At 34.8% G+C, this 10,792-nt stretch overlaps 1 protein-coding gene across 2 annotated transcripts in view; it reads right to left on the minus strand.

Moving 5' to 3' along the window:
* The window catches only part of LOC106464967 (ubiquitin carboxyl-terminal hydrolase 5-like), a 206,504-nt gene that overhangs the window by 75,446 nt on the left and 120,266 nt on the right, over window positions 1-10,792 (minus strand). For both annotated transcript variants that reach the window (XM_022392775.1, XM_013925142.2), the window contains exons 10-11: window positions 9,961-10,045; window positions 4,424-4,546 (exon numbers count right to left, since the gene is read on the minus strand). In XM_022392775.1, coding sequence (XP_022248483.1) covers window positions 4,424-4,546; window positions 9,961-10,045 — 208 coding nt within the window. The remainder of the gene's footprint in view (window positions 1-4,423; window positions 4,547-9,960; window positions 10,046-10,792) is intronic.

Below are 10,792 nucleotides of genomic sequence, written 5' to 3' on the forward strand. Positions count from 1 at the left end.
TCATATCTGGAGAATATGGTGGGTGGGGGAGAACTTCCCAACCCAACTCCATAATCTTGTGTTGCGTTAAATGTGCCACATGTGGACATGTATTTTCATGGAGAAGAAGAACACCTTTCCGATTAACGAGTGAAGGGCATTTCTGATGAAGGGCTTGATTTAAATGTTCCAGTTGCTGACTATAAATCTCTGCCTTGACAGTTCACTGTGGATTGAGGAGTTCAAAATGAATTACTTCTTTGAAGTCCAACAAATGCAATGCATCACATTCTGCACATGGAGTACAGGTTTTGGAGTCGGAAGTGGGTTTTTTTCCAGGACTGAGTCATTGTTTTTGGCATTTAATATTCACATAGAAAATCCATTTGTGAGGCATCCAAACACCTTTTTTTATAGAGATTTTTCTATATTGCTTAGATGTTTACATATTGTTTCATGAGAGACATGCATTTTCAGGGCTATTTCACGAGTGTGTTGCCTTGGATTAGACTCAACAAGCGTCTTCAGATCATCAATATCAATTCCAACATGTCGGCCCCTGCAATCACAGTTTTTAAGGCTAAATAAGGTCACCTGAATGAAATTTGCTGAACCATCATTGACACTTATGAACATTCGAAACATTTCCATAAACCCCTTTGCTATTCTTTGTGGCTACGGAGGCATTGTTTTCCTTCTTGTATTCAAACAGCATTACATGCTGAATGTGTGTCTCGTCGTGTGCCATCACTATAAGGGATTAGAGTATACTAAACTTTACACATTATATAGGCTACACTAACATGGTTCGTTTAACTATTATACGTGATGTACATTTTTTGGAGGGTGGTTAATGAAAGTGTTCTAAAATGCGACATTAATCTCTTGACGACCTAATACTATCAAAACTGATCATATATTTATCAGTTACTTCTACTTTTCTTTTCCATCACAAGAGAAATATAATTCATTCCTAATCAGACTAGCAATAAAAAATGGTATTCTAAAATTATTTGGGATGTAGGGATGGAAAAAGATAAAAAATTAGAGAGCATTTTGGGATGGGAAAAAATCTGCATTACTTATTCCTGCATTCAACCATTCACAGGGTGGATGCATATACAAGTTAGGTGGTGAAATGCAGGAATAGGTAATGCAGATTTTCCTTCCATCCCAAATTCTCTCTAGTTTCTAATCTTTTTCCACTACATCCCACCAATTTTAGAATAAAACTTTTATTGCTAGTTTCTGGACTTATTTTTACAATTAGTATCATGGGTGGCACCACCCATTGATTGTTATGCATATTGGGCAGTATTAAACAATCTGTATCATTGCATATATTTTGGGCTGTAACTAACTTACTGTGGATCACTTGGGCCTCTAGGTTGAACAGAGACATCATAAGGAGTAGTGAAGTGTTTTGGTGTAAAGGCTGGAAGTAGGCATACTGTGGTTTATGAGATACAGCTGATGGAAAGGAAGAAAGAAAAACAAGAAAGGACTTGTCCCTACATATGCATTGCTACAGCACTGACTGGTAATGGAAATCTGTATATATTAAACAGATTTATTCTACACAGTCAAATTAACTAAATGAGATAACAAATTACTATGTAAGCCACTTGTAGTTTATATAGCTAGATAACGTTTTGTAGGACATGTCATGAGGAAATCATAAAAATGCTGGTAGCATAACTGAATAAAGCATTTTTTCAGTGTTTGTGGAAATTTATAAACTTGTAAAGTTTTATCAGAACTGTAAGTTATACAAAGAGTTAGTACACAGAATCACACACAAAAGGTGCAATGAATTTCAAAAAAGACCCAAAACAAGAGTTTTAGGTCTTTTTTTTTGAAGTTCATTGCATCCTTTGTGTGTGATCCTGTGTGCTATCTCTTTCATCAGAATTGACATTCCACTCATAGACCATGAACCACAGTTTAATGTAGGTAAGTTACGTCTCCTTTCACCTTACAATACCATTTTTGGAGATTTTATTATTAAATACCCCCATCAACACCTTTCTTATGTCAACAGCCAACATATTCTAATTAAATCCATTAGTGGAGCCACCTTAGTTGACCTTTTAGACACTACAGCTTTACTGCCACAGTCCATAAAATACCCAATTCTTCACAAAGGAATTAATGATCTTACTAAAAACTTTACAATTGCATATTTTGACTCACCATACTGACCTTTATGTTTGCTTCTCTGATGTTAGTTACTGTGACATCAAAAGACATACTGTTCTATTTGTAAGACAACAAATCTGTACTAATGACTCTCTAAATCAGAAAACAGGTAAATTTAACACCTTCACACATGATCTCTGTTTACATAACCCATGCTTATTTTTTCTTTACAACACCAACTTGAAACTTGAAACCAGGACAACTGTTTACATAACCCATGCTTATTTTTCCTTTACAACACCAACTTGAAACCAAGACACATTTCTCAGCAAAGGATAGTTTACACTCTATTTTCAAAGGAATCATTTCCCTATCTTGTAACTTACACTTCTTTATTACTAACTATATTCTCCCTTGTCTACAAATTAATACTGAATACTCCAACCTAAACTCACCAAACACCCCTAGACCTAAATCTCCTTCAACCTCTTCTATTCCTCATACTCATCCACAAAGCCTGTTTCATTAAAACCTTCTCAACCCAAAGAGTATATATATGTATGCTACACTTCTACTATACTTTGAAACCTTATTTCTATCACTGCTTCTCCTGGAACTAAATGCAATCCTTCTCCTAATATGCTGTACTTATGCAGAAGTTACAGCTTCCATTTATGTTTGTAGCAACCTTATTTAAGCATTACACCTGACACCCAATCCAAGAATCCTGCCTCCTTCACAACCTTTCAACCCAAAGTGCATACATCAGTAGGCAGCACCTATTTACTTACAAACCCCATTTTTATCACTTCTTCTGGAACTATTTGAAATTCTACATTTGACCATTCTCCTAAGTGCTGTACTTATGGAGAAGTTAAAACTTTCACTTTTATTCCTAATAACTTTCTAGTAAGCCCTGACAACTTTCCGAACTTTACAATCTCTGAAGCTTCTCTTCTTCCAAATGCAGGATCTTTTGTACATCTTGAACAAAATTTTTTCCCTGATATTCATTATTTTCCTAGCAGCCTTCCAGTAAGTCCAAAACAATGGAAAAAAATCCTCCATTCCACCTCTGTTACACTTATAAAACTCACACAAGGCTTTTAAAAATCCACAATAGCTAGTCTTGACAAGAAAATCTCTGTTATACAATATGAAAGTATAATTTCCCATACTAAATAACTTTATGTATTTATTACTAAAACAAAAAATACTTTCAAAAATCATGCTAACACCAACAACCAACAAACACATCACAATCTTTCCATTTAACATTAGATAAAGGATTTCCCCCAAAAAACTTTATTGTCTGTATACAACAAAATACTAACTTTAAAGAAACCCATATTATTACTAGCTGTGAGCTGTTGATTAATAATTCCAAAAATACAATAAAGCTACACCTAACTCATCTAATTCAGTCACTTCCTGGTCCAAGCAACTCAAATCCAAGAACACTTTCAATGTCATAAGTCTGTCCTCTAAAATATTAACTGAATCCCAACATAAACTTCTCAGTAAGGGTCTAAATTTTTTTCCTATCCCTAAAAATATAGAGAGCTTCAAAGTTATTTCTGACCTACAAGAATTTGCATACAGATTAAGACTTCAGGAATTTTTTCACAATAAAACCACTACAGCAAATAATCTCGACTCACAGATTAAAGAAAAACCCTTTTGGCTACCCCCAGTCAACAGAGAATCACACTCAGAAAGTTTTATTACTGCAATTGAGAATGAAGTAATTCAAGCCATAAACTACACCTTAAAAGCATGAAGCAGCCTCTCCTACAGTGAAATTGGTGCTCTAATTTCACTGAAACATGACAATGACATTATTATTAAGCCAGCTGATAAGGGCAGCACCATTGTCATTCAAGACAAATCCAACTACTTATGCAATTTACAAATATCAATAGATATTACACTAACAATTTGCAAGACTATAAAAACTGAAATAAATATATTCATTTTAGTGTTAAACTTAAATAAGTATATATCAAATTTTTTTCTTAAATCAATTAGGAATTGTAAAGTTAAAATTCAAAACTTCAAAGCAACAAGAACATTTTCAATCAGATTTTTAAACTAGTGAAAAACAAAACATATAAGTGTATACAAACTTATCACAGTGTCATGATACTCGTATCATAATTGTCAGTTTCCACTTGAATCTCAAAACAATGCATGTGATATCAAGAATATTATGTTTCATTTTGATTAAAATAACTTTATAGTTAAATATCTATTCTAACAAGTTTAAAACTTTTTTTTTTTTATAAACAAATATATTAAGGCATACCTCTATAACATTCACAAGATGTAAGAAATATTCTTGAGCATCTTGTTGACGTTTTGTAGAAAATTCAGGATGTCCTCTGCCAATTAAAGTCTTAAACATACTTGGTTTTATGCCAGGTTGATTCTGAAGTGTAGAAAATGAAACATTTACCTGATACAAATATTTTTACTTTACATGTCCAACTGTAATAATAAGTTCATGTAAACGTTGGTTTTGATAACAAAACTATAAAATGTCAAATTTAATTTTAGCACAATGGCTTATATAAATTAATAGATAACCATTACATTTTCTTTCTTAAGTCATTAACTGGATGGATCAGATTCACTCTTGGATCAAGCTTGTGGACCCACAATGTAATTTGTAGTAAACTTTAGATCATCTTTAACATTTAGAGAAAAAACAAAACAAAAATATGTTTATCATTAATGATATGTAACTAAAATAAGTTCTATGAATAATGGTAATTCTATGAAACAAATCAGTGATATGAATCAGATTTATATGTCTAACTCTAGTAATAATACTCTCAGCTTTAAACTGACACAAACACATCTGTACAGGATTTGATCAAGCATAACTTCAGTATTAACAAAAGGAAGAGCACATAAAATAAATTTATGCATGTAATCAAGCAGGAATCTACTATATAAAAATGAAAAGCCACCCATCTGTCACACCACCAATCAACACGCAACTTGCATGAAATGACAGTGCTTTCTGCTGCAACAAACACTTCAGTTATTAAAATGCCCAAATTAAAGCATGCTTCTTCTGGCTAACAAAGTCATAACCAGGAAGAGAGTCCAAAGAGAAGACCCAAAATTCATTATAAAATTCACTGCCTTTACCACCACAATTAATAATTTGCAGGTACATACAGTTGATCAAGTAGGAATATATCTTTGAGAATCAGTTTTTTGCATGTTCCTGTCTACAAGGATTTATCAAGAAGACAACTTGAACACAACTTAAAAATATACAGAAATCAAAATGCTAATCAAGCAATACTTAAAGGACATGACCAAATATATATAAAAAATGCTTTCATGAAACACTAGAAATAGGATAGTCATTCTCCATATATATATATATATATATATATATATATTGGTACTAGATTATAATTAATTTTTAGAAAACATGTTCATAAAACATTTATTTAGATATAATTTTGAGAAGAAAAATTAATCATTATTTCCCATCATATGATGGGCATTCAACTTGTCAGCAATAAATTCCACAGTAGACTACAGGCTGAAAACAGCTACTATTCATTAATAACTGGAATGTAATATAGCAAGCACACATCATGTATTGCTGATTACTTTATTAAACATTTATTATAAATGGAAACATAAAACAAGCTTAAACTATTAGAACTGTGATTAAAAAAAATTAAACATGCACAAATTAATCATTTCAGTCCCTATTGGCTTTAAACTATCAAACAACTCTAAATTTGGAGTCAAACTTTGATATACCTGAAAACATGTCTTATATGTCAAAATAATTTGTTAATTATATTTCCTTTAGTTGTAGCATTACAGATGATAAACTAAAATAAAAAATCATTGTACCTAAACATTTTGAATGATGTGCCAATAATTCATCAATCAAATGCCAAATTAAGAGTTACAGCTTGGTTTTGAATACAATAGTGCACTGTTGTCTAACTGCACAATCACTTCTTTATGTTCAATATGTGTTTCCTTGCTACTTGGTTTATATTTGAGCATATAAAAAAGTCTAATTGGAAGTAAGAATGAAAAGGTTATATAATGAAATCTGACTTGCTTTGTCAATATGATAGCCTTTTAATACCTATTTGTTACTGTGTGTGCTGAATTAAATTGGTACATAAAACATGACCTGCTCAATATACCTGAAAATTGAACATATCATCGTAAAAAATACAAGCTACCTTCTATTATTAATTTATTAACAAATTCACTGAGTAGTAATAATATACTTCAATACTAAATATGAAACACCTTAACGATTCAAACAGCAAGATTTGAACTTGCTAAAACATATCTTAACCATTGTCAGAGATAAGAATACATAGTATCTGAGTCTAAAAAACAATACACTACAAATCAACCAACTGGGTTCTACAAAAGTTATTATTTTCTTCTGTACTGAAAATATATTTATGATCAGTACTTACCTCTCTCACATGAATAGATATTCTCATTCAGTACTTCCCTCTATATGCAAAACATTTTTTGCATGCTACAAGCCTTGAACTCCCATGTACACAACAATCAACATGCAACAACCCTCCATCAAGTGGAGTGTGACACAACCTCCTGACATATGTGACAATTATATTCAGTTCTAACAAACTATCACTTCAAGATTAGGCAGAAAAGGAAGCACCAGTTTTCCTCAGTGTGGAGGAATGCTGGAAAGTGTGAATGGAAGTAAGTACCAATCGATACGGTACATTACCTCCGCTAACATGGATAGCTACAATCCCACAATGAATAGGCAGAGGGACTGGTATGAGGGATAGAAAGAAGCATCCTTCGAAAGTATCTGAAGAACGCCCCTAAAATGTGATCCCCGTTGGGAGAGGAACACACATGGTAGACCGCACCACTTCTGTACCAGGTACACTCTGTGCCCATTATGGAAAAAGGTGTCATATACATGGGTGGAAAATGGGAGGAGCATAATCAAAAAGGGAGAGAAAACTGAGTTGGTTGGAATCCAAACCCCAGTATACCAGAATCTCAATCCCTTAGAAGAAAGACTGTGGAAGAACCATCTAAAGACAGGAATATGGGGAAAACTCAAATGGATGTGCTCTAAGTGGCTAGGGCATGACGGACCGTACACAGCCCGATCAACTACAGTCCAAATCCAAGCAGTATTGGGAATAGAATCTCCAACCAACCATACATCTGAATGACAGTAGGAAGAGATGTGCCAATGTGCAACATCAGCCTCAGGCAGTGAAAACTGCCTGAGGTGGAGTGCAAGATGGAGAACCATCACCCCAGTCAACATTACCCTCTGGATAGGACTTCACAGAAGCCAGAACACACCTCCACCTTCCGGGTCTCATCGCATGGAAGTGGATCACCTATAAAAATATATGGCAATCTCACCCTCTGAATGGAACTGCACAGAAGCTAGGTGCAACATCTGGGATTCACTGTACAGAAGGGAAGATCATGAGGCATATTGAGTGAGGAAGAGGAACACAACCAACACATGTGAAGGTTTATATTGATTGGTTCAGCTTGAATCCAAAACCACTCACTACAAACAGACATCCAGGCAACAGGGAGATGAGGGATCCAAAGCGCAGGGGTAAACAGCAACATGACAGATTTACTCTAAAGCAACATCACAACATCATGCTCCAAACAGTACCAAATAAAGGCTGGAGCACAACTGTAATCTACAGGTCCCACCGCATGGAAGTGGATCGCATCTGTAAAATATAAGCAACTGCACCCTCCGAACAGAACAGTACAGAAGCTTTGTGCAACATCAACCTCCAGGGTCCACCACACAGTGGTGGAGCATATATATTTGCAGATATGTACAACATTATTCTCTGGATAGCACTACATAAAAGCTGGATGTAACATCAGTCTCCAGAACCCCATTGAAAAATTGAATGCTATCTACAACAATGAAAGATACCACTACCATCCTCTAACCTGAATGGAAGCGATCACATTCAGGAAGACTCCTCTATGGTTCACCACCTCAGTGGCTCAGAACTGGAATATGACAAGGACTCCCATACTCCACTAGAAAACAAGGGGAGACAAATGCAGTGGAGGGTCCAGAGGAACACAAACACCAAAAACTGTGCAACAGGTGACCACAAAAAACCCTATTTTGAAAAGCAGACCACCATTGATTTTTTCAATTGAAGTGATGGCAGGTGGGCAGCTATCCCCTTCTGCTTTACCCATTGAAGTCCATGGGTTAGTAGGTCCAGAATGGACATATTTATGAAGTACATATATTGTGAGGAAAACCTATCAGTGATCTTACAGAACACCTCATTTCAACAGTGTGTGTACAATGCAAAGAAAGAAAGAATGTATTTAAAAGATAGGAAGCATACCTGGACAGGCAACACTCACCACTGAGCGGGATCCTAAATGGGACATGCCACTGGAGGAAAATATTGAGAGAGAGAATAGATAACTTACAGTCATAGTTGCACCTGTTTAAAGGATAATGACAGGCCGAAGGCAGTACCCCAACAAGAAAAAACAGTTACCAAATGAATATAGTGAGAGATGAGTGTATGAGGTGTAGTCCACATACTTGACTGAAGAATTTCATCCAATGGATGAAGAAGGTGAGATGCCAAGAAAAAACATAAGGTGCCTGATCTGATGTGATGACTCCTGGAATAGAATTTGTGAAGAAAGAAACAGGGAGTAATAGACCAACTGAATCAGTTGATGAACCCAGTTTGGAAGGGTAGAAGGAGAAAGGTCATGTATAGATGAATGGTGCCAGGAGTGAAAAAGTGGAAACAGGAACCACTAAAGGAGGCAGCGTGGGAAACATAACAACAAAGAGCGTGTACTGGACATAGAATTCTATCCAGGTGAGACGAGAAATAAAGGTGGGAAATGGACAGAAGTGAAATTGGCTAAAAGGAAGAATGTCCCTCATGAGCCACCAAAGTTTAGAGTAGGAAAGATCAGTCTGGATAAAGTAGAACATATGTGGAATGGAAAAAAGTATGTGAAAAGGAGTAGGAATAAGTCTGAACAAATAGGTGAAACAGGGAACAAATGGACAAGGTTCAAACAGAAGGAGTGAAGAACAATACTGACATTACAATGCAGAAGAATTGCACAATGAGGCAGTCTATGAAACTGGAAAGAATGCCAATAATACTGTTTGGTCCAGTTCTGATGGAGAACATTCACTGCCAGGGCTTAAGGATGAGGAACCTGAGACCAAAAAAAAATAAGTAACTTGGTGTTGCAGTAAAGTGGCAAAAACATCCATATGAGGAGTACTCCACTAATTGCACACAGAGACCACTCCTTGGGATAAACCTGGTCAGGTTAAAAGCACCAGGAATATGACATGCAAAGAAGCTTATCAGTAGCATGCGGGCCAAATAAAGGAGTTCTAAAGTTCAACCACAAAGGAAAAAGGAAAGAGTATGCACTCAGTGACTGATATAAGCCACAATGGTGGAATTGTCAGAATGGAGCATGACATGTTGGTTCAGTAGCAGAGGGAGAAAATGAACCAAAGCATACCATACCACCAGAAGCTCCTAGATATTGATATGTTAAGACATTTTGATTTGAGGCCATTGTTTAGAAGCCTCCTGCTGATGTACCCATGCTTCCCAACCTTGGAAAGAAGCATCTGTGAGCGGATGCAAATCCAGACGAGGTCATTATCATTGTGTTATACTTGTTCAACTAACAATGCAAATTGTCTGTATGGAGTGAGATGGGATAAATACCTACTGGAATTCCTTTTTTTTTTTTTAGGGAACTGAATTACATTCACATTAAGTGCCAAAATCTTACTTTGTTTGAAATATTTCCATCAACAGTGTCATCTGGTGGTGGCTTTGAGTAATCACCTGATAATAATCCGTGGCCCAATTTTGCCCTAGGAGAAAGTTATTTATTTCTAAGTTAAACAGATTTCAATTTAATATACTGAAGCATTCTCAGAAAATTAATTAGTCAATAAATAAGTAAATATATACATATATATACACACACACATTATTTACATATATATATATATGTGTAATTATATAGAAAATCCCACAAGCACATTGAGAATAACAAGTTATTGATCAAAGTTTGGACATAATATAGAACGTTTCAAAACCATAGTATAGTCACACATAAACTGCTTTTCTCACCAACTAGTACTGTTTATATTTCTTTTTTTTATTTCTCCTTCTAAATATAAGATTGGCAATTTAAATAAAATTAATAATAATAAGCAGGATATTACAAAAATCAATAAATACTGTCCAGAGCATACAATACTTGCAAAGCTTGATTCAGAGATAGGCTTGATATACTCAATGATGTAAATGATATTGGACCACCTTCTGTGAAGACTTTTGAACATCCTGTACCACATCCAAACTTTCCTGAACATACCTTATTATGAGGAAATTTAGTTATCCAAGGACATTTTAAATATATGATTTCCTTTATAATCATCACTTATGTATGTATACATAGTTAAAGTTAAAAACATCAACAAAAAACATTGAAATCATACTGAATAAAATGGAAATAATTTTTCTTCAGGCAGACAATATATATATATATATATACACACACACACACACACACACACACATACATACATACATACATACATACATATATTGGT

Source organism: Limulus polyphemus, unplaced genomic scaffold (assembly GCF_000517525.1).
Source record: "Limulus polyphemus unplaced genomic scaffold, Limulus_polyphemus-2.1.2 Scaffold1796, whole genome shotgun sequence".
Lineage (NCBI taxonomy): Eukaryota > Metazoa > Arthropoda > Merostomata > Xiphosura > Limulidae > Limulus > Limulus polyphemus.